Here is a 25,519-nt window from a genome sequence, read left to right as displayed (position 1 = left end):
TTTACACATGGCTGGGGGGAGGGGAGGGCAGAGTGCAAATATTTCCAAAAGGCATGCCAAAATGCATATTGTTTTTTTACTCTAGCAAGTGGGAAAACCTACGATTAGGTACACCATTTCCCTTGTTCAAAATAAAAATGTCACACAGTAATGAGACCATATAGTTCCCTGTGGGCTTCATAACTTCTCTCCTTGTCAGATCTAAGTAATGGTTTTCATTCCCTCCTTCCCCCTTAATCTCAGAGCTCTGCAAGGAGGTAAAGCTACGCCAGTTATGCTTTCCTCCTGAAAAAGAATCTTGAATGGGGCAAGAAAACAATAGTGTTTGGAATCGTTCATACCAAATCTTTCTCAGCAGTTCTATAAAGGGACGAATCAGTGGAACAGCTAGGAAATGAGGGTCCCAGGGCAAGAAACTTTATTGACCCTGCCCATTTCTGCACCCAATTTCAAAGCAAGAATGTTATTTTAAAATATAATTGATACTCAGTCTTCCCTTCCCTCTCTCCCTTACTTCATTAACCTCTGGGGGGTGGGGGAAGGGTACCCACTTTTTTTTCATGAATGACAGCTAATATGTTTGATCTTATAGAACACACAATGCCATAAGGTAAACTGAACAAAAATATCCATTCACATTTTCAGGGGGGAAATTGGGAAGATGAATTATTCTTTTCATGGGTACAGCTTGCAGACCCTGGCTAGTTCTTGGTAGCTGACCTGGAGAGCTAAGTTTCTATATGGATTTCTAAGCCAGTGTTGCCATCAGGCGCATGATTCAGTCCAGTACTCTGGCAGCCAAAAGTGGATACAAGGCAACCCCAGTAGTGGGAAATGATCACTACGGGGCAGGGATACAGACCCTCTGTCAAGCTTACTGCTGTTCCAGTCCATACCATGGTACTAATGCTGGTTCAACCCCACACGACCCCTAGGGCCATTACCTACCTTGCATGCATGGATGCAAAACATGGCCGTATGTGACCCAGCAGAGTCAGGTTATGTGGCCTGTAGTCCACTACCATACAGCTGGATGAGAGAACACCCTTTTCCTGCCATGGTCCATATTTCGGGGGGGGGGGGGGAGTTATCAGCATGGCAGCATTTGGATCTCCTTCCCTGCAAAAATGTTTACTGTGTCCAAGAGCAGGGATACACGGGGGGTGGGAGAACGGCAAAATGTTGACTCAGCTGTACTATCCTCTGAGAGTCAGCACAGTGATCATTCTCCACAGGTGAAATTTCTCCATTGCACTAAATGTAACCCGTGCGGTTGTTACTGTTTAAGAGACCAGGCATGTGTCCTTAATTATCAGGAGGAAGTGTGGCAATTATTCTCCCTTCTCTGCGCATCGTTAATAGATTGGTGTGTGGTCAGTGTGTGATGTAAACCTAAGTAAGCTGCCATTTTGCTTGTGTTGATGAAATCTGGACTTTCCTTCATGATATATTCAGAAAGCGCTTTGTGATGAAGTAACAGGGAACAGGCACTGTTACTGAGACCTATTATATACTTTGGTTTATGTAAAGATATTATCTCAGTGCTAAATATCTTTATTTTCTTTCTTATTGGTATACTTAACACTGAAACCAGTACAGTTAATCCAGAAGTAGGTATGCACAGTATATCCCTTTGGTAATCAAAGTTGGGTGTTCCACTGCCATTAACAGACTATTCCCACCTGCTACTCCTGCAGATATCAGAACCATAAGTACAATCCATCAAAAAACTGATCAACTAATACTAGTCATTACTTTATTATTATTATTATCATCATCATCATCAACATCCTTTAATTTATATCCCACCTCCTCCCGGAGGCTCGAGGCGGGTCATACAAACAAACGATTTAGATGAATGTCATTTAAGCCCCTTTGCTTTCAGTGTGATTTAGTTTTGACTAACTTTCGATGGTTTGGAGCCAAAGTCTTTGGAATAGAGTCTATTCCAGACTAGTCTCTGGAATGCTAATAGCAAGCTGTAGTTGCTTTCCACGTTAGCCCTAAAGCCCCGGTAAAGACGTATGGTATTGGATCAAAGGAGGATGCATGACTTCGGCAGTAACGCTGAAATAAAAGTTTGTCAACTCTTTCATTTTTCGAGTCTTGCCTTTCGTAAGAGATGGACCATTTTTCTTCCTCCCAATCGATAAAAGGGTCTGTTTTCAGAATGACTTCATATCGACAGAAAAGTCACAGTTGCCCTTGATATTGATTGCATGTCCATAATCACTTCTTGCTCAGTAAATTAACTTCATCCAATCATTTGCAATAGAAAAGGAAATAGATCAGTTAAAGAAAAAATATTTGTCTTTCTTTTTTTAAAAAAATAGGCCTTCACCAGCATCTCACTCAATGTTTTTTCTGTTGCCTAGGAAGTGGATTTGCATCGAGTGAACAGCCAAGATAAGTTTGGGCTTACCGTGTGCTACCGAACTGACGATGAAGATGATATTGGCATTTATATAAGTGAGGTGAGAGGCAGCAGCTTCATTCGGAATATCTGCCCTTTTCAAGTAGGGGAGAAACTATTTCTTCCAGCTAATTATATTTCATGTCATTTCCTACTAGCAAGTTTAATTTTCAACATTTTGCCGTTTTCAAACTGCCTTTATGTTCCATTTTAGTAACTGGTTGCTAAGGGATTTTTTTCCCGTCATTTCAGACAGATCTGTTTTAGTAACTGTCTGCTGGTGGAATTTGTTTACCTGTTCGTACAAGCCTACTTGCATCAAGTTAGGAAAACATGGTTGAGCTGCTTTTTGAGGGAACGTGTTTTCCTTTTTCTGTCCCCTTTATTGTGTTTCTGAATCACTGTGGTGTGCTGCTTAAAATGTCCACAGCACTTCCTACAATGCCTTTTCCCACCTGCTCTTTTTCACCATGCCATCTTCTGTTGAGCACTATAGCTATAGTATCTCAATGGTGCCACTACAGCACTGAAGTGCTATAGTATCTCAATACTGCCATTATAGCACTGAAGTGCTATATTGGTTTAGTGTTAAAATGCTCGATTTCGAACATTAAAAAAACTCCAAGGCAGATTGCATGGCAAAAAGGGGGCGTAGGGGAAGTGGCACTGTTTGAAGTGATCATATCACTTCAGAGACAGCTCATTAATTAAAGGGAAATTGCTGTATGAAACCCCTGTCCCTGCATCACTCAAAATCAGACCAATAACAAATAACATCTGGTTTAGAACAGTAATGTGAGAATCTTCATTTGTTTTTAAACATTTCTTAAAACATAGTACGAAACATTTCACTGTCATTTAGCACAAATGTTACCTCTCCTTCTCTTTCACAAAGTCAGCACCTAATTTATATTCATACAGACATGTTGACATACAGTCTTTTAAAACGTTCCAGTTAAATATTGCAGTTGGACTAACATGCTTAGTGTGAGTACTCACCCTTCCATCAAGTTATGCTAATGTCTTAGCATAGTGAAGCAGGCACTTTATTGTAAGCTTGTGTTGTAATTACATTTGGGAGATTTTTGCTGCATTTACCCACACAAGCAAAACAGCCAATGTAGCAGATTTCCTCCTAGTTTAGGGTTTGTTCACAATCTGTGTGCATCATCTTTTCATCTGATGACCCTAGATTGAATGTACAAGATGTCCAGTTTCAACAGTATTGTGTCACACAGACTTTGGCTTGGATCCACTAGATTCTAAGATTTCTGTGGACAGAAAAGATTTCCATCTGCAGAAACACACTTCTCCTGCTTTGGTCCAAAATGCTTGCACAGTGTTGCTTCCTGGGGGTAGGAATGGTGAAAGCATGGAGTCAGAGTTCAGTTACAAGAGGAGGGAATCTGCACATTGACACTTTTCCCCACAGCACAATTGTGGAAATTCTCCAATGGATCCAAGCTAACAAGTGATGAAGTAGTTATCTCTGTAATGACCAATGGCTCATTCATTCAAACAAATCAATACTTCATTCTGCACTCAGTGAGTGATAAAGCATGTTAGTATGAATCAGTCCACCGCTCTATGATGAACTTCCCAGTGAACTTCTTATTCAATTGCTTCTTTCATTAATGTTAGTCAGTTATATCACCAATCAGCTTGGCCAACTTGCAACCTGTAGTCGAGCCTACGAGGCCCATGTGTCTCTCCCATGCTTCTGATTATTTTGGCATGACATCTTCTGTCTTGGAAGCTCTAAGCCACGGGTAGTCAAACTGCGGCCCTCCAGATGTCCATGGACTACAGTTCCCAGGAGCCCCTGCCAGCGGCTCCTGGGAATTGTAGACCATGGACATCTGGAGGGCTGCAATTTGACTACCTCTGCTCTAAGCAGTTAATTGTGTACATATTATTAACAGTAAGTACCAGAAATATTGTAAAATTTAAAACTCTCCTCTCCTTCCATCGCTTCACTAGCATCGCAGTTAGGAAGCACTGAATGAATGGGAAGCAGTCAACTTCCTGTGCTTTTCTTTTTCAGATTGATCCCAATAGTATTGCTGCAAAAGACGGTCGCATCCGAGAAGGCGATCGTATAATTCAAGTAAGTTTGCAAATAATGCAAGCATTAGACATATGAGAAATGCTGCCACTGTTGATGCCAGTTCACCACTTGCCTGGCTTCGTCTTCTCTCTTGAAAAGCCAGTTTATAAGAAAATCATATGTAAAAAAGTTACCCAAAGCATGTGCTCCAACGTAGATTTTCTGGACATCCTTTCACAAAACCAGCTGCTAGTTCTTTAAGCCCCGTGCAGTATAATTTACTTACATGCGTTCGCTGGCAGGGGCTCCTGGGAATTGTAGTCCATGGACATCTGGAGGGCCGCAGTTTGACTACCCCTGATCTAAGAGGAAAAAAATCAGCAGTCTCTTGTAATGCTTTTCATACAATGCTTTGGATGTGCAATTCTTTGTACAATATAATGCTTTTAATGTATAATTCTTACTTTAGTCAGCCGATTAGCAGCATTGTGAATCCCAATGATCAGCTTATTTTCTGATGTGAAAAAAACTATGTGGCAAACACTTATCTACTTTGCCAGGAGATCTTTTGAGTCCCAGAGTGCACCCTAACACGGTAGAATTTCTTGGTGCTCCTAACCAATTTACCCCTTTGAGGGTGCTCATCAACGTAAGAATCACTAGTCAAAACTGTTGATTTAAAATATTTGTCTGGTGACATCTGAGCATCAATCCCCCCCCTCCATTTTTTTTTTTTTTTGGGATAGGGCTTTTTGGAGGTCATTAATTCATATGGCCACCATAAGTCAGAAGTGGCTTGATGACACACACACACTGCTGATATCAGAAAGTAACCAGATTGGACATAAACTAACAGTACAATTGAAAGCAGGTGACAGGGGCAAAACCCCGGATTCTGGGTTTACCAGAGTTTAGCTGCTTTCATGCCAGGGTTAAGTCATGGAGTTTATGCTATACTGGCATGCTTCAAAGCATGTGCAGAACACAAAGCGTGTGCAGAAAGCATATATCTTTTGGATTGCCCTGATTTATTTTATAGATCTCGGCAGCTTGGACTGAAAAGGGACTGACTTGGCTCAGGCCAACTGGGAACTTAACTTAGACCTATGACACGCGACGCCAGTTTGGTGTAGTGGTTTGGAGTGTGGACTTCTAATCTGGCATGCCAGGTTCGATTCTGCGCTCCTCCACGTGCAACCAGCTGGGTGACCTTGGGCTCCCCACAGCACTGATAAAACTGTCCTGACCGAGCAGTGATATCAGGGCTCTCTCAGCCTCACCCACCCCACAGGGTGTCTGTTGTGGGGAGAGGAATGGGAAGGCGACTGTAAGCTGCTTTGAGCCTCCTTCGGGTAGGGAAAAGCGGCATATAAGAACCAACTCTTCTTCTTTTTCTAATTTCTGTGAGACTGAGAAAATAATGCCGATGGATTAAAGTTCTTATAAAGAAAATGTGTTTAAACCCAGATTAATATTCTCGGTGCCAAAAAGATCTATATAGCTGGAATCTTGCAAATTCTTACAGAAATACACTCCGTTGATTTATCGCTATTTTTCTCTAGGAAGTTCTATATATTAGACTATTAACTTTCTTCTTTTTTTTACAGATTAATGGCATAGAGATACAGAATCGAGAGGAAGCTGTGGCACTTCTCACCAGCGAAGAGAGCAAGAATGTCTCTTTGCTCATAGCAAGGCCAGAAATCCTCCAGGTACAGTGTCAAAAGTACATTCCCTGGGAAAGAATGGAGAGGGCAATAGTCCCTGTCAGATACATGATTTGTTTATTTTAAACATTTTTGTGCTGTGTTTCCAACCAGTTTGGGTCCCCAGGGAGACAAACATGAAAACATTTTTAAAAATGAACAATTAAAACAATACTTAAAAATATAAAATAATAATGCATAAGCATAGTCCAAAATGACTGTGCTCCACTGTAGTACGTTCACACAAAGTAGGCCATGCAGGTGAACAAAAACTGTCCGTGAAGACCTTAAGAGTCAAAAATGGATGTGGAGAAAAGAATATTAGATTCATCATTGGTCAAATAACTCTTTCATTTTTGGGTTTTGTTTTCATTTTGCTCTGAATTGGGCCTATAAAAAGCAGATATTGTAGCATCAGTGCTGTCCTAAACGAAGTTAAACCCTCCTAAATCCACTGACTTCAGTGGGTTTTAGAAGGGCTTAACTCTGTTTAGGATAGCACTGTGGAGTCTGCTGATACTCTTCTCTAAACGCCTCAGAATGAGCCATCTGGCTGATCATCATGCAGCCCTGGGACTTCCTAGTGCCTCTTCCAGAAACCATAATTACTCCATTCTCTCCCAACGTTGCATGGCTATATTCTGCAGCATTCACTGTTAAACGGAACACATCACAGCACTCAAGCTGGGTTCTAATCTTAGCCACTGATGAGCGGAGTGATACTCACCATGTCACATACATCACGCTGCTCTTTCACAATGCAGAATTATTGCCTTTATTGCATCGCATTATGTTGCTGCTGCATTTGTGCTCATGCCATCTGGATGCTTCATTCTATTGCACAGAAACTAACGGGTGCATGTGTGTGTGAAGGTAATTGTCGAAGCCCAAGATAGGATCCTTATAACACACGGTCAATAATTGTTTCCTGTTCCAACCTGGGAAAAGCGCAGCCTCTGTGCTCATGGCTGTACTTTTCCACATGCAGTGCCCATCGAAGACAGCCCTGCCATCAGCTGACACAGTTGCAAGTCAGGAATCCCGTTCTGCCTCTCTTTCCTTTCTTTGCATGTTACTCTGCAAAGAGGAGCTAGAATCAAGTGCATTAGCACCTTAGGGACCAACAAGAGTATCTGTGGAAGTTGTAACTATTGAAAGCTCAGACCCTGAAAATGCTGTTGATCTCTCGGGTGCTACTGGGCTTGAATCTACCTCTTCTACTGCAGACCAAACACAGCTGCCCTCGAAAACTATCTGCCAAGAGGGAGTCCTTATCCTAGAGAGTTGCTCCCCAGATTTCATTTTAGGAGAGGCACCTTTATCTGTCTGCTTTGTATTGCCCCTTGTAGTTGGATGAAGGATGGATGGACGATGACAGAAATGATTTTCTGGATGACTTGCACATGGACATGCTGGAGGAACAGCACCACCAGGCAATGCAGTTTACTGCCAGCATGCTTCAGCAGGTAGATGACGCTGTGTGTCTTTTGTCAAAATGTCTTCATGTCCTGTTCTAATAGAGAAACCATACCATTGCTGGTTAGGACAAAAGGGTTATTTCTACCAAGCCAGGCTCCTCTCTGATTCTTAATATTCAACCCTTCTTGCAGTTCTTGTAAGCTCCCTAGGAATGAGAGAAAATCCTGTATTGGCAGAATATTTGTGAAAATATTGACTTTCTACACTGTATCCATACATTTAAGAGAATAGTCATAGTTCCTTAGAGGAGTTCACTTAGAGGAGGCAGGGAAAGGTTCCTGTTAGCAGCAGAGGATAAGATCTGCCGTAATTGGTTTAAACTATGTGTAGAATGGGACCAGCTAGATATCAGGGGGAAAGTTTTTACATTCAGAGTACGTCAGTAGTAGAATTGGCTGGCTAAAGAGGTGGTGAGCTCCCCCTCACTGGCAGTCTTCAAGAAGCAACTGGACAGATACTTATCCTGGATGCTCTTGGCTGATCCTGCATTGAGCAGGGGGTTGGACTAGATGGTCTGTATGACCCTTTCCAATCAATTATTGTTTAGAATCATAGAATCATAGAGTTGGAAGGGGCCACACAGGTCATCTAGTCCAACCCCCTGCTCAATGCAGGATCAGCCCAAAGCATCCTAAAGCATCCAAGAAAAGTGTGTATCCAACTTTTGCTTGAAGACTGCCAGTTTCATTTACTTTGTTTAGATGTTTAGATTTCTTTCCCCACCTGTCCAAAGGACTTATAATGTATCATTATAATCACAATCTAAGAGATAGTGCAGCTAAGTTGAATTTAAGTTAAAGTTTGGTATTTATTCATAGGTAATTATTTATAGTCCTCCTTTTTCACTGAGATTCAGGGCGGATTACATAATGTAAGTCAGCACAGTCAATAGGATAAGGAGACATCTAATAAACAATTTGATAGGCCTAAGATCGCAGAAATCTGAAGAAAGCATAAATATTAAACATCACATGTTAAACAAAGCAAGAAATGGGATTACATAAGTACAATGCAATGAGAGCAAGAGAAGAATATACAGCAACAGGTAATACATTAGAATTAGTAGAATAGCCCACGTCCTCTTCTCTCCATCAAAATATCTTCTTGAAGACGTGTTCCTTTATAAAAATGCTCTCCTGAACACTTTCGTTTTATGGAGTAGGGGTAGTAAGCTTATTATGGAATTACACCAGAGCAATACAAATAGAATACAAAATATACCTGTTTACACCCACTTGCTGGAGGCTCTGTTCAGATGACAGATGTTTCTATAGCAGGGAATGAGAAGAGAAGTAGTACTGCAGATATGAGGATCCAAGGCTATGAAGGTCTTTGAATGTGGGGGGCAAAGCCATGAATTTAACACCCTAACTAATGAGCAGCCAATGGAATGGCGGTTTAAAAAAAAGAAAAGACTGAAAGAGATTTTTATTTATTTTATTTTATTTTATTTATTATATTTATATACTGCCCTCCCCGAGGGCTCAGGGCGGTTTACAGAAAACAGGGAGGATACAATTAACAATTATGATATTGATATCTGTTCAGAGGCATACTCCTATCTCAGCAGCTGCTGAAGCTCTAATACAGGGGTCTTCAACCCCCGGTCTGCAGCCCGATACCAGGCCGCCAGCGGCCACGCCTGCCTTCCCCCCCGCAGCGAGAGGGGGGGAAGAGGCAGGCGCGGCTGCTGGTACGGCAGCGATGCAAACGCGCGGAGCCGCCACACATGCGTGTTTGCGCCCCCTGCTGGCGAAAACCTGCATGTGCAGCTAGTGGCGAAAACGCGCATGCGCGACAATTGTGCGTGCACGTTTACGTGCAGCTGCTGTGGACGGACCCCCGGCTCTCTCCCACCCTCGGAGGCGGTCCCCGACTACAAGAAGGTTGGGGACCGCTGCTCTAATAAAATGGTTGTTGCTGTTCTTGGAGCCAAAGAACTAGCAATACCATACTCATATCAGTCTTGCATGTAAAACATTTCTGGTGAATCTTTCCCAATGCACCCATAGCATTCAGGCAAAGGGAGGCTGGTGTGCTTGTTCCTTTTCTTTTTCTTTACGTTTTAAACTTCTGTGTAACTGTTTTTTCTATTTACCTCTCCCATTAGAAGAAAAACGAAGAGGACGAAGGCACCACGGACACTGCGACTATTTTATCCAACCAACACGAGAAAGACAGCGGCGTAGGCCGCACCGATGAAAGCACACGGAATGATGAAAGTTCCGAGCAAGAGAACAATGCAGATGATCACACGACTTTCTCCAACACCTTGGGAAGCCAGAAGAAACTGACCTACAGCCAGGACACGCTGGGCAGCGGCGACATGCAGTTTAGCAACGAATCGTTCATCTCAGCCGACTGTACGGATGCGGACTTCCTTGGCATCCCGGTGGATGAGTGCGAGAGGTTTCGTGAACTGCTGGAGCTAAAATGCCAGGTGAAGTCCACCAACGCCTATGGCCTGTATTACCACAACAGCACCCCGGATATTAGTAAGAGCGATCAAGAAAGCGTGGACAGGGAGCTGGAGATGTTGAATGAGGAACTACGCAACATTGAGCTGGAGTGCCTCAACATTGTGAGAGCTCACAAGATGCAGCAGCTGAAGGAGCAGTACCGAGAGCCCTGGATGCTGCACAACAGTGGCTTTCGCAACTACAACACCAGCATCGACGTTCGCCGGCATGAGCTCTCGGACATCACAGAGCTCCCCGAAAAGTCAGACAAGGACAGCTCCAGCGCTTACAATACAGGGGAAAGCTGCCGTAGTACACCCCTCACTTTGGAGATCTCTCCCAACAACTCTTTATGCAGGACTGCAGAGGGGCTCAATCTGCAGGTCGGCGAAGGGGCGGAAGCACAGGGTGGATCTCAGAAAAATTTGCTGACCTGCCCAGAAAATCAAGACTCCAGCACCCTTAAGCCACACCCAAAAGATGCTGACCTTGACAAGCAGCTGGAGAGCAGAGAGAGGAAAGACACTGATGGAAGCAGAAGCCCAACTCAGCCCCCCAAACCAGGTGGCTCCTACTTGTCCGCATACCACCATTCCCCCTATAAACATGCCCATATCCCTGCCCATGCCCAACACTACCAGAGCTACATGCAGTTGATACAACAGAAATCTGCCGTGGAATATGCGCAGAGCCAAATGAGTTTAGTGAGCATGTGCAAAGACTTGAACTCTTCAAACCAGAGTGAGCCCAGGATGGAATGGAAAGTCAAGGTGAGGAGTGATGGCACCCGCTACATCACCAAAAGACCAGTAAGGGACAGGCTGCTGAGAGAACGTGCCATAAAGATCAAGGAGGAACGTAGCGGCATGACCACCGATGATGACGCCATCAGCGAAATGAAGATGGGCCGTTACTGGAGTAAGGAGGAACGGAAGCAGCAATTGTTGAAAGCCAAGGAGCAGAGGAGGAGGCGCAAGTTCATGATGCAGAGCAGGCTAGAATGTCTGAAGGAGCAGCAAGGGGCCGAGGAGAAGAAGGAGATGAACATCATAGAACTGAGCCACAAAAAGATGATGAAGAAAAGGAACAAAAAGATATTTGACAACTGGATGACGATCCAAGAACTCTTAACCCACGGCACAAAGTCCCCTGATGGCACAAAAGTTTACAACTCCTTCCTGTCGGTGACTACGGTATAACTCTCCCGTGCCAAAGTTGTGTACATACAACCCTACCATTGGGGTGGAGATTCCTGCCTCGTTAAATGTGGCAACCCTGGTCCTTTTTGTATATAAGACACACACGTCAAGTTTGTATTTCCAGGACTGAACGGTGGGTGCCGCCGTCCTCAGCGGGGGGCAGAAACAGTCACGCCCCCAACATCTTTAATGGCAATATTGAACAGAGCTTATTTGGAATACCGATAGTACCTTTTTTTTGTAACTTGTTACCCTTTTACATAAAGTGTTTTAAATATCAGGAAAAAAACATATTAATCATACTTACACAGGTAATTTTAATACTCTATTCATATTTAATTTAAAAAAAGGTTACACATGCAGAAACTCAAAGACAATTTCAAATATGTATTTTTAACACCAAAACCCCACTATTTTGCAGTATATCTTTGCTACTGTGCCCTTTTTCTGCACACGTTACGGTTTTATCAACATTTTAGCTGAGCTACCAAACTCCAGATAGGATTGTTTTGCAGGAAGATGCATCATTTATCAAACTGCCTGGGTTTGGGGGACTGAGTACACATTCTGGTTTGCCTCTTGGCACGGCAGGCTTCCATGCTTGGGAGTCCCCCAAACACAGCCTAGCTGTTATTTATGGTGTCCCATCCCATAGGCAGCAAGCTTTTGTTTTTGCTGTCGGACAGGGACTGTAAAACAGGATTGCCAACAAAGTGGCTGAGTACAGCACAGATCCCGTGGGCCATGAATTGTACAGGTACAGTCTCAGAGGGACAGCTGCAAATATCTGGTTAGCTCCACGCCTGCTTCAAAGCAAGAGTCAGAAGTAAATGCATTGAGCTCTGTAAAAATATGCAGCCCATGTAATATGCAGACGGAGGGCACCTATAATAAAAGCACACAACTGCTTAAGAGTTCTGGCTGTACGCTTTCTTCCTCTCTGCGGTTTCTCAAAGTAGGAAGGTCTCGTTGAAAGAACAGGAGCAAAGCTGCCGCGTCCTGCAGCTCTGAAGGAATCCGAAGCAAGTTTGCCGAGGCTGTGGCCTGTGGAAAGAATGTGCATGTATGTCTAATGTTTCTTACAAGGCTGTTTGTGTACTTTGAAATGCCCATTGTAGTAGCTGTCTGCTTTGTAGATTTGAATGTATTGAAAATGAGAGCAGTTTTCACGAAATCATGACTAGTTATCAACATTAACAAGTAAAATGACGTTAAAAAAATAAATTATTGTTTTATATTTCACCTCCTTGGGAATTGTTCTTTACTATCCCCTCTTTCTGCATCCTCCACTACAAACTATCCTCCCACTACAAACTATCGGATATAATTGAGCAGTATGCTGGCTGATGACTAAATGTGGCTTCTGAGATCCACACACGTGGTTAGAGGACTTTCTTGTTTCTGTTGGGGGGGGGAGCATTTGTAGTTCTCTTTAAGTATTTGAAAGGTTGTCACTTGGAGGATGGCAGGGAACAGTTCCTGTTGGCAGCAGAGGATAGACTCACAGTAATGGGTTTAATCTCTGTGCAGAATGGGACCAGCTAAATATCAGAGGGTGGAAACTCACAATCCAAGTAGGTCAACAGTGGAATTGGCTGCCTAAGGAAGTGGTGAGCTCCCTCTCAATTGCAGTCTTCAAGCAGCGGCTAGACAGATTTATCATGGATGCTTTAGGCCAGTGGTTCTCAACCTGGGGGTTGGGACCCCTTTGGGGGTCAAACAACCCTTTCACAGGGGTCACGGCAGGGTAAGCAGCTTGGCCAGGGGGGCGCCATCCACACAACAGCCTTGTGGGGTAGATCAAGATAAGAGTGTTTGTCTGTCTGGAGCAATGGAAAAGAGCGAGATCAGCATGGAGGGACAAGACGCAGAACTGAACTGAGAAACCCTGAGGGGAAAACCAATTTATATACAATCATGAACAATGGATCTTCATGCCATTGGTCAGTTTCGGTTTAATTTCTGTGAAAGAACACTTGCATAATTTTGTGGTTGGGGATCACCACAACATGAGGAACTGGATTAAAGGGTCACGGTATTAGGAAGGTTGAGAACCACTGCTTTAGGCTGTTCCTGCATTGAGCAGTAGGCTGAACTAGATGGCCTTTCTGGCCCATTCCAACTCTATGATTCTAGTTCTTGTGCTGGCAGAGATAAGGAACTAAAGAAGAATTCTTTGTTTTGTTTGTTTTTGGAGGGCAGGTGATATTCTTGTTACCTGGCCATAATTTGTTTTAAGAGTGATTCAGCTTTGCCTTTGTTTTTTCAGATTTGCATAAAACCTATTCATTATATGAAACTTCATAGGTAGAAACCACCCATGATCATGTTAACATTGAAAAGTCAGTAAGGAATCTAAGGCCAAGCTCTAGACAAAATCAGTTCTAACTATGTGAGCAGTAGCTGTGTCTCAGTAACAGATCATCTCCCTGGCATGGAGAAGTTCCCAGGCGCAGTCCCTAGCATTTCCAGTTAAAAGGACCAGGTAGTAAGTAATGTGAAAGACATCTGCCTGGGATCCTAGAGAGACATTGGCAGTCTGAATAGACAGCAGTGACTTTGATGGACTGATGATTTAATTTAGCAGGGCAGTTTCATGTGTTCATGTGTGTCTTTAATTCCTTCTTGGCTTATGCTTCCTTCGGAAGGATTTGTAGTGACCCCAATGAGTCATGATAAACAAGGCTGTCTTTTTCATAAGGGAGGGTCAAAGGTATATATGACACTGCCATTCATTTATCCCCAATGTACTGAACATAAGTGCCATAATGACCACCAGTGTGCTTCCTTATGCTCATTTAGTTTTCTCTTTAAAAAAAAAAAAAACCTTCCCCCATAGCAAATTCTGGTTTTCTTCCATCTTACTAGAGAAGGAGGTACTTCAGAAGACCCTAGATGGAATCACCTTTGATTGAGTCTGCAAGAGCACCCATTCAAAAAATAGATGCTCCATCATTAAAACATGCTTGGCTTAGGACTTCCCAAACTTTTGTCATTCCCTCTGGGAGCCTCTCAAGAGAGTAGCAGAAGTGGCTTTCCATTGCCCTCCATCCAAGTACCAATCCTGCTTAGCTTCCAAGAAGGCTATGCTGCCTTCCCTTCTTAAAATTCCAAACATGTCCATAAACTCAACACGTTTGGGACTCCTCCTACAGATCAACGTCACAAGCAGGCTCGTGAGATGTTCTCTAGGACCTCAAGCCAAGACAACCAGAGACTAAAATTTTCAAATCTCATGCAGAGTACAGTGCTGTCATCTAAAACATGTTTGGGAGGAAGGAGAAATGGATATGAGGGGAAAACTATATGTACTTCTGTGTCTGTGTGTATGCACACATAATGGGATGTATATGTATATACATGCAAGAAATTGCAAGTTGTACATGGTTAGGTGCTCATATATGTGACCAGGTTTATATTACATGGATGCCTCTCAAAGACTACATATTTTTATGGGAATAAATCCCATTGAATTCAGCAGGAATTCAATTAGCATGCTCAGGATTGTGCTGAATTCACACAAAATTACCAGCCGTCTTCACTGGGATATTTGTATTGACCAAAGTTTTTTAGTCAGCAGGGTGGAAGCCCACAAGCCTGTGCTGTGAAATTAATGTAGCCCCCAAACAGACCTAAAAGCATCAGCCTGGTGGATTTTGTGTTGCTTTTGCATCCAGTTCTATATGAAAACACACGTTATCGCACAGTAAGGATCACAAACAAAAGGAGGTGGGGCTACAGATTGCCTCAGGACTAGTGGTTGGAGAATTAATTAGGATTATAAACTGGAAGTATGTAAATTAAAGGAAATATAATTATCTGCAAGTGGCCTTTGGAAATAGGTTACCAGATACTTGTTAGCAAAATTGCTTGAATGCCTAGAAGCGACAGAAAACAAAAGCATCAGCAGTTTCAACTCTCTTCTATTCTTTTGTTTTCTACTTGTCTTCACACTGAGGATATGTATGGAGCATAAAACTATTCAGAGAGAGAGGCTCCAACAAATGGGAGGTTGGAAACTAAAGTTTTAACTGTTGGCTTCATGCTCATACATACCAATCTCTCCCTAATTCTGCAAATATGATTAAATGTAACGTTCCCTGTGATAGGCGTTTCCTTGAGCCCTGTGTTTCTTGCACACTCTAGGCAAAGTTCATCCTGATGAGTGGGCAGTTATGTCGCTGAACCTCACATTTCTGTGGTGTGGGCTTTTCCTTTATACCAGTTTCACATATTCAGAAAAGGCAGTTACAGTGTGAAAGGAAATGTGTGGCCCTTTAAAAAACAAAGAAGCAACGTTTTATTTTCCTGGTGTAAGGGTAGAACAACATATATAGGACTTTATTTTTAAACACATGCTTTAAAAAGTGTCAGTTTTGGGAAGACAAAGAGGAAATTAAGAGTAAATCTTTATTGTCTTACTGCTTTTCTATTAAAAAAAAAACCAGTTTTGCATCTGAAACAGATTTTAGAGGTTAAACACGAACCTGAAATCGGGCAAGTGGGCAGGTTTGAATATTTTTCTCCCCTGAATAGCCCAGACCAGCCTGGTCTTGTTAGATCTTGGAAGCTCAGCAGTGTCAGCCCTGGATGGTATTTGGATGGGTGATCAAGTCCACAGTCACTACAGACACAGGAAATAGCAGACCACCTCTCAATGTCTCTTGCCTTGAAAACCGTCTGAGGTTCCACAAGTTGGCTGCAAGTCAACAGCCAAAAAACCAAACTGTAGGTCTTGGTGAAAGATACTGACTGCTGCCAGTTTGGTGTAGTGGTTAGGAGTGCGGACTTCTAATCTGGCAAGCCGGGTTCGATTCTGCACTCCCCCACATGCAGGCAGCTGGGTGACCTTGGGCTCACCACAGCACTGATAAAGCTGTTCTGACTGAGCAGTGATATCAGGGCTCTCTCAGCCTCACCTCCATCACAGGGTGTCTGTTGTGGAGAGAGGAAAGGGAAGGCGACTGTAAGCCGCTTTGAGCCTCCTTCGGGTAGGGAAAAGCGGCATATAAGAACCAACTCTTCTTCTTCTTCTTCTGCTCTATTCTGAGGTGCTCCTTCCTAAAGCCGCTGTTCACTCCAAGAAGTTGCACATTATTATTATTATTATTATTATTATTATTATTATTATTATTATTATTATTATTATCATCATCATCATCATCATCATCATCATCATCATCATCATCATCATCATCCTTTAATTTATATCCCGCCTCCCCCCAGAGGCTCGAAGTGGGTCACATAAAACCAATCCCCTAAAAACAGTAATAAGAACAATAAAACATAGTACATTAATCACAACAAGGCAAGACAAGAATGGCAGCCAGGTTCATGCAAACTAACCCAATTTCCATAACCCCACTAAAAGGAAGAAAAAAATGGGCAGTGTTGCTCAAGGGACTGTTCAGATGTCTGTTCCTAAACATAGATGGTCATCCCCACAATTAATTGGTTATCATGACGAGAGTGGACCCCAAGAGAATGATTTGACAATGCCACCTTTCCCTTGTTAAATGGGTGAGGTGAATAAGCCTTAAAGCTGTGGTTTGATGCAACATGCAGCAGATGAAATCTGTCACCTCTGGGAGGGAGGCATTGTAAAACTACTAGCTACAGAAAGATTACGGGGACTGTAAAATTCATTAGAAAATTCTAAAGATGAACATGTCTAAATTGAGGTGTCTCCATCTCTTGTGCAGAAGTGCTGTGGCAGATTCAAATTCAGTCTCTGAAGTCCGTAACTTTTAAGTCCAGGCAGGTTATTTTTTTATTGTTGTTTTAGCTAGCGGTGTCAGCATGGCTTCAGGAACACTGGCTGAGTATTGGCCGCTGACCTAAAACCATGAAAGCTACTTAAGAGCACTTTACAAGTCTGTGAAAGATATGATGACACTTGTTGCAATAAGCAAGTAAGAAATTGTGTGCTCAGATACTTGAGAATATACCATGAATATGTGCTATGAAACTGAGATTTCATGCAGCTCCCCGGTACACATCCATCTCTATGCAGAAATGAGCATTGTTTACATATTGTGGTAGTCCAAATAGCACATAGGCTATGACTCTGTTCTGATTTAAACCTGTTCATCTATCTACCTACCTACTTTGTGACTTTAGCAAATACTGTGGGGTAGGGCTAGGCAGCCCCCAACATGCATGCCAACAGCAACACACCAAGCTATTTTCCTTGGCATCCGCCACCAGGTCTCTTCGTTTGCAACCCAAGAACTGGCAGCATTACTGGGCCACCGGTGCAGGAGAAAGCAACAGGTATGGCATACACTTCTTATCACCTCCCAGGCGACCACAGCCACCAGCCAAATACAATGATGCCTTTCCTGAGATGCTGTCAGCACTTCTGGGGCTTGGCTTGCTTAGAGCATGTCTTCAAGTACAACTCTTCTTCCCCATCCATCCTAGGGTTGCCACCTACTGAGTGTCAGAACTGATCTCCAAATGATGGATATCAGTTCCCCTTGAGGACATGGCAGCATCAGAGGATGGACTCTATGGCATTGTGCCATGCTGAAGCTCCTCCCTCTTAACCCTGTCCTCTCCAGGCTTATCTGCCTCCCAAATCTTCAGGTATTTCCCAACACAGAGTTGGCAACTGTAACCCAGCCCCATTTTGCTGATATGATGATGTCTTCACAGATTTTGCATTTTTCAACACTTTGGCCACGAAAGTTGACTAATCCCTTCTCTTGGACATCTGAGTGTCCCATAAACGTTGGCATTGTAGGGTTGTGCGATTCGGCCGCCAAAGCGGGTGTTCCGTCCGGGCACAGCCAGCGCCGCGCCGTGGGGGGGGGGGAGGGCGGTGCCGGCAGCGGCGTGACAGCGGGCGCAACCACGCAGGCGCGGTTGCGCACCTGCGTGGTTGCGCCTGCTGTCATGCCGCTGCCGGCACCGCCCTCCCCCCCCGCGGCGCGGCGCTGGCTGCGCCCGGACGGAACGCCTGCTTTGGCGGCCGAATCGCACAACCCTAGTTGGCAATATCAGTGCCTCTTGTTTACCAAGAAAGACTATTTCAATTGAATAAATAAAGTGAAAGGGGGAGGGAGGAGTCTAGTAGGCCTTCAGCATGGTAGTGGTTAAGAGCAGCAGCCTCTAATTTGGAGAACCAGGTTTGATTCCCCACTTCCGCACATGCCGCCAGATGGGTGACCTTGGGCCAGTCACAGTTCTCTCAGAGATCTGTCACTCTCACCTACCTCACAGGGTGTCTGTTGTGGGAAAAGGAAGGGTAGGCTATTGTAAGCTGCTTTGAGACTCCTCCGGGTAGTAAAAAAATGAGGTACAAAACCCCCAGCTCTTTTTTATAGTAATATGTAGATGACATTTCCTAATGTTGGTATCACTCAGTGATGTCTGACTGCCTGACAGCTGTTCATGCCATGCTTTTCTATAAACCGTCATTTAGAAGACTTTTTAAAATAACCTCTTTGATAATTCTGTTTCTTTATGTACTAAGCCACTGCAGGACCTTGCAACAGGGAGTCCTATTAAGAGTGGGGAAGGAGTGCTGCTGTCAAAGTGAACTCTTGGTGACCTTCCTTTTGAATAAATGCTTGATCATATTGGAAAGTGGCATCACAGCAAGACTTGTGATGAGGAAAGGACTCTTTTGTCTCCCAGAGGAGGGCTGCTTTGAGGCTTTTCAAGAAACTATCCTTCACCTTTGTAAGCCTTTGTTATAATGGAAGGCCCCAAACAAAGGCCTCACAAAAGACAAATCCAATGAAAATTGTTTAATACATGTGAATCAGAGGAAAGCAACTTCTAGAGAAGATCAAAACCTTTGGTGAAAGCAGAAAACTGGGAATATATTGCAGTTGTCACACACTGAGTTAACTGGGCCAGAATCTATCAGAAATGTGGTCTCATCCATACTTCAAACACTAGGATTAACATGAAAAAAACTAAACTGGCGTTGATTGCCCGTATTTCAAAACTCTTCAAAGGAACATGAGGCTCTTCTAAACAAATTGAACACAGGTTGCATTTTTTGTTTTAAAATGTGTTTCTTGCTAGGGGGGGATCTTGCATTCCTTGTTTGCATAATGAATGTTTCTACCATTTTGCACACATAAGAATTCAGCCAAGTACCTCTCCTGCTCTACAGTGTCATCCTAAACCAAGTTAAACCCTTCTAAGGTCACTGATTTCAATTTAGAAGGATGTAAACTCTGCTTTGGGTTATGCTACAATGTATCAATGTACCAATAAAATTCCTGTCCTATGAAACTGAAACCAGGGCTCACACATTAACCAGTTCTACAAGACTGGGTAGGAGTATCAGTCAACAAGCAAGTAACTATTCTATTTGAATTGTAAATAGAATTGATTTTAAAATGTTCAATAGAAGTCCTTTTTTGATCCTTCATTTTATTATTATTTATTTGATGCATATTTATACCACTTTTCCAGCAGGCCCTCTTCAAAGCAGTTTATAACAATATCCAAAACCAAGACTGACCAAAAGAAAATTCAACTAATATGATAAACCAATAGGCAAAAGAGTAGGTGCCAGGTGATTACACATGGAAATGACATTTCATAAATGGAGGGCTACTGGTTTGCCCACCCTTTATTTGTAAGCAGTGGTCCTGCACCCGGGTTTGCAACGAGGCTTTTAACCCCTGGAGAGAACCATATGGGAGTGATTCTTCATTTATGATTTTAAAAGATCACCATGCAGACCTATATCCAGAAATAAATATGAAATGCAAATCTTTCAGTATGTTGGTGATACTGGCCTGGGAGTGGTGGGTAATAAATCTAATAATAAATACTATTCCTCTATCTAATCCCTGATGGCAAACTGTATTTTCTATTTATTGAAGCTTCTGTACAGTTTTCAAAGGTAGCCCACAAAGAGCACACTAGAGTAATCCAATATGGATGAGATCAGAGGATGAATAACTTTGGCCAAGTCTTACTTCTCAAGGAATGGTCTCAAGTGGCATACTGGCCTGAGCTGCTAAAAGGTACTGCATACCATAGAGGAAAACTGTCCTTTCTCCTGCAGTCCAGGAACAACCAGCACTTCTAAATTATGAACCTGCTCTTTCAGTGGAAGTATAATCACTGGGTGACTACTTGCTCACCACTCGGCTGTAATATTGACTAATGACACGCCAGTATTTGTCTCATAATTACCTGCTTCAGGTAGGACTTCTTCACATAAACACACACACACCTGAGGTATTTGAGAAAGAAAATTAAAGCATCAATTATTTTGATTGACACCTCATTCTAAACCCCAAGATGATCTCTCCCAGTGTCTTCATCTAGACATTGACAGGTAGATTGGTGGAATAGAAATACATGTGTGTTGCATAAATGCCATATATTGAGCATTAGTCCCGCAGCTTCACCATGACCGTTTATGCACTGGAAGTTTCATGCCAGGCTGCAGGCTGGAGTTTCAATCGTGGCAGATTGCTCCACCTCTTCCTGCACCCACATGGGGGAGTATTTGGCCTGGTGTACCTTATCCACTCCCGATTTGTGCTCCTGCACGGGAGCTGGGGCAGTGAAGTTCCCAGTGCATAAATGGTCCATATGAGGTAATTTTATTCATTTATTTATTATATTTTTATCCTGCCCCTCTCCAGAGACACGTGGCAGAGTACAATATAAAACCCCCATAAAACATGATAAAACCCCATCCCATAATGGAACAATAAAACATAGTTTAAAAGACGAGAACAAGATTGGCAATATAATCCCTCCCTCTATCCCTGCAGCCGTCCACCACCACCCCAGGGTGCGGTATGCTGGATGTTACTGTATAGCCTGAAGAGGGTCCGCCGTTGTTCCTGGCTCTGACCTCAACCAAAGACCTGGCGGAAGAGCTCCATTTTGCAGGCCCTGCGGAACTCTGATAGCTCTGTTAGGGCCCTCAGCTCTCCTGGGAGTTCATTCCACCAGGTTGGGTCCAGGACCAAAAAAGCCCTGATCCGAGTCGAGGCCAGGCATGCTTCTTTGGGGCCAAGGGCCTCCAGTAGATTAGCACCCGCAGAGAAAAGTGCCCTGCAGGGGGCATAAAGAGACAAGCAGTCCCTCAGATAGGCAGGGCCAAAGACGCATACGGACTTAAAGGTTAACACCAAAACCTTGAACCTGATCCAGGCCAATACTGGCAACCAATGCAGTTGCCTTAGCACCAGCTGGATATGGGCCCTCCAAGATGTACCAATGAGGACCTAGCATCTGCATTCTATGGGGTCACCATAAATTGCCTCTAACTCCATGACAATAAAAGTAAGAAATGCCTTTAGAATGAGAAGCAATTTAAAATAGTTCAGAATTATGTAGTAAATCAGTGGTCCCCAACATTTCTGAGGTTAGGGACCGGCAGGGCATCGGGGCGTGGCCCGCGGCCCGTGCCGCGCGGGCCACGGCCACGCATCGGCCGCCCTCGTGAGCTGCGCCCGCACATCGGGCCGCACCCGTGGGCCGCACCCACACATCGGGCCGCACCCGCGGGCCGCACCCACACATCGGGCCGCGCCCGCATGGGCGCGTCCCGGCCCTGATTCCCTCTCCTCGCCCTCCCGCAGTAAGAAGCTTCCCGGGCCACAAGCTTGCGGCCTGGGAAGTTTTTTACTGCGGGGGGGGGGCGGGGAGAGGGAGCCGCGGCCTGGCGCCATGGCCTTCGCGGCCCGGCAGCGGGCCATGGCCCGCAGGTTGGGGACCACTGTAGTAAATGATATATTTTCTTGAAGCAGAATGAGAACATTTGGAATTTGAACAATATCTTTGATTTAATGTGACATCGAATGGATTTTCTTATTTTAATGGATTTTGACATATTACCAGTCACAGCTAATATCTGATGAGGTGTGTAACATGGGATATATAGTAATGATAAATATGATTAAAATAATAATATATATTATATAATATATATATTATATAATATATATAATATATATTATAATATATATTATTATAATATATATTAATATATATATATATTATATATATTATAATATATATATTATAATCACTGAAGCAAGGATCACTGTAAATATTATGACGATGAGGAGGATATTGTGCAGAACCTTTTGCTTGTTTTTCTAATATATTGTATAGTGTAAAATAAATTTTGAATAATTATACGACTTGCTATGCATCATCCCCTTTTCTGTATCCCTTCTATATTTCTACTGTATTCTTATTTCGCTTTTCAAAATAAAAAAAATATTGAAAAAGAAATGCATTGTAAGCAACAAAACACATGCAGTATGAATACCTTATTCATGCATGTCAAAAAGTGCTGTAGATGTGGGTCAGGCCAACAGAGTAAAACCATCACTACTCTGAGTCAGGGACACTCACACTGAGATGAATGAAATAATGCACTCAGGGAACATTTGGGGGAAGCATTGAGTCTTTCAGCCTTGAAAAAATCAGTGAAACATCAATGCACAATTAAAGCCAAAATCATTCTAAGTCATCCACATACATTTACTAGAAGTTCCCATGGCTACACCATGATACAGAAATTCCTACATAAACAGGAGTTCTAATGAACTCCCCTCCTTATAAAGGTGTTTCATTCACTTCAATAGCATATACAGTGCTATTCATGTGTGGACATCCTTTCTGTTGAAGCTATTGCAACAGTTAAAATGATAAGGAGCCCTACATCCACACCAAAGCCAAATTAGTTCAGAAATCTGACAGGAAAATCTGATTCAAGTCATCATAGGCCAAATCAGAATGTGGCTTTGACCATCCAAATTGCTCACAAGCAGTTGTTTACTTAATCTTGGCCAACAAAAAGTCTTTCACTGGTTTTTACAGTTTTGTTTTTGTCCGCTTTCATTCAGGGATCCCTGATTACATAAGGACTAATATTTCAGCCAAGCAATTAGGCATTGTTTCCTAAGGTCATAAAGATAGCAATTCACCCAGAATTGCATATCTAACTCTGTATGTAAAGCAATAAGATGAAAGGGAATACATAATATTGAAAAAAACAATCCTATATTATACCAGTCCTAGTATTGTATTATACCATATTATATTGTACTAGAATTAAAGCCCGCTGTAACTGTAAAAACAACAGGTGCTAGCATGGGGAGAGGGTGGAGTTATAAGTTCCTGAACTTAAAAAGAGACAGATATTGAGGGGGGGGGGGTGAAAGACAGAGAAAGAATGAGAGAGCCGTGATATGAAAAAGAGAGTGATGGGGAGAAATATGGGAAGGTGGAAAGAAAGCAAGAAAGAGAGAGAGCAGGAAAGGAAAGGACACAGATATTGGTGAGTGGGAAAGAAAGACAGAGACAGAATGGGAGAGCTGCGATATGAAAAAAGAGAGTGATAGGAAGAAATTGGGGGGAGGGGGGGAATGGGAAGGAAGCAAGAAAGAGAAAGCCGGAAAGGATAGGAGACAGATATTGAAAGAGAGATGGAGAAAGACAGAGACAGAATGGGCTTTATTTACCAACTTTAGTCTCCAGGCAGTCCCCTCTCGATCTCAACCTTCCCCAAGAGCCCTGCCAAGGGCTGTGGAGGCCGCACCAGGGCTTCAGGAGGCAGGGGAGGTGGAGGGCAGTCCCCTCTCCCTCCCTGCCAGCTCCCCCCTCCCCCCAGGAAGTCAAATGCCTTCTGCATCCTGGGAAAATCTCGGTGGGCCACTAAAATGGCGGCCGAGGCTTCCCCAAGCCGCCTGAGGGGTTTACCTTCCGAGGGAAGGTAAATGCCTTGGGTGGCCTGGGAAAGCCTCGATTGCCATTTTAGTGGCTGGGAGAGGCTCCCCCTGGAGTGCAGAAGGCAGGCAGGCCACCCTCCATCCCCCCAGCTCCCCCAGCCATCAAAGGCCTGCCCACCCCTCTGCCCGCCCTCCCCCCCAGGAAGACCAAAGCCTTCCGTGCTCCAGGGGAAGCCTTGCCGAGCCTCTAAAATTGCAATCTTCTTTCCTTCCTTCCTTCCCCCATGAATTACACTTTTGCTATGTAGCCAGCCCCTAGGAAGGCCATAGTGCAGGTGTGCATCCTAGTGCCCATTGTTTCCATGGGTTCAATGGGTTTTGCCTCTAGTTTCTAAGAATATAAAAGGAGTTCTAAGCCAGCATCCTGCTTCACACACTAAACAATCAGTTGCTTTGAGAGTTCAACAGACAAGATTCTAGAGGCAAAGTCTTCTCCTGATGTTGTCAGTCAACACCAGTAATGTGGAAGTACTCATTAGTTATCATGATAGTCATTGATGGACTTGTCTTCCATAAAGGAGGACCAGTAAGGCCAGTAGTAAACAAGCAGATATGTTAATGATAGCAGGGATGCTCTTCTTCTAGCCAAATGCTCACTAATGAGATTAGGGTTCTTAATTAATGGCCTGATCACCATTGACCAATAGTTTCTGAGTGAGGTCCTACTTCCCTAGTCACAGGGGTTTTCTAATTAGCAGGATTATGCACATTCCCACCCATCCCTGTATTATGTCTGCAGGCCCAGCACACAAAGCAATTAAATGTTACCAAGTGTTGGCCAAGAAAAGAGAACCACTGTGTATCAGAATCCCCAAAGCCATAAGAGGTCATTGTTTTGGGGGCACTTCTTCTTGCAGCTTATTACCTATTTAAACCCCAGTGCATTGAAATTAAGAAGGAACGATGAGAATTCTTAAAGAGAGTTACTGGACGAACATGGTGTACCTTGCTTATTTTTCACTGTTGGCAAATAAAACAGCTCTATTTCACAAATAAGGTCACTTTCCAACATTGAAATCCTCTCTCTTGTACCAATACGAACAGCAATCAAATTACCATTGCTGTTTCTTTAAATCTGAGACCCCCTTTTCAGAAGTCACCTCCATTTCACAGAAAAGTCTCAGTGAAGGATGCCCAGTCTTTCTATACTTCTGCTGTGACATAATAGTAAAAATTGACATCGATAATTTCCCACTCCAGTTGGCTACACAAAATAAAGAAGTTTTCATCTATACTTCATCAGAGCTGACTCAGCTGCAGTGTACATCTATACATCTAGAAATTAAAACTCCTACCTGAGGGCTTTTTAAAAAAAAACATTTAATGGCTTCTTCATTCTGTTTCAAAGATAGAACAGCCAAACACCACCACAGGCCACCAGAGAGATTTCGTATTGATTCCATGAAAGCCCTTTTCTGGATCCTGGGGGGACTCCCTAGCATTGCCAGCTCTAAGTTAGGAAATACCGGGAGATTTGGGGGGTGC

General features: G+C 43.3%; 1 protein-coding gene across 6 annotated transcripts in view; it reads left to right on the top strand.

Moving 5' to 3' along the window:
* Positions 1–12,545, top strand: part of PDZRN3 (PDZ domain containing ring finger 3) — a 225,558-nt gene extending 213,013 nt beyond the window's left edge. For all 6 annotated transcript variants that reach the window (XM_077325198.1, XM_077325199.1, XM_077325197.1 and 3 more), the window contains 5 exons: positions 2,376–2,474; positions 4,458–4,520; positions 6,068–6,172; positions 7,516–7,632; positions 9,756–12,545. In XM_077325198.1, the coding sequence (XP_077181313.1) occupies positions 2,376–2,474; positions 4,458–4,520; positions 6,068–6,172; positions 7,516–7,632; positions 9,756–11,303 (1,932 nt within the window). In that variant the 3' untranslated portion in view covers positions 11,304–12,545. The remainder of the gene's footprint in view (positions 1–2,375; positions 2,475–4,457; positions 4,521–6,067; positions 6,173–7,515; positions 7,633–9,755) is intronic.
* Positions 12,546–25,519: the final 12,974 nt, after the last annotated feature.

This window comes from Paroedura picta, chromosome 3 (assembly GCF_049243985.1).
Source record: "Paroedura picta isolate Pp20150507F chromosome 3, Ppicta_v3.0, whole genome shotgun sequence".
Taxonomy (NCBI): domain Eukaryota; kingdom Metazoa; phylum Chordata; class Lepidosauria; order Squamata; family Gekkonidae; genus Paroedura; species Paroedura picta.
Note: the sequence above shows the minus strand (reverse complement) of the source record. Positions and strands in the feature narration are given on the sequence as shown.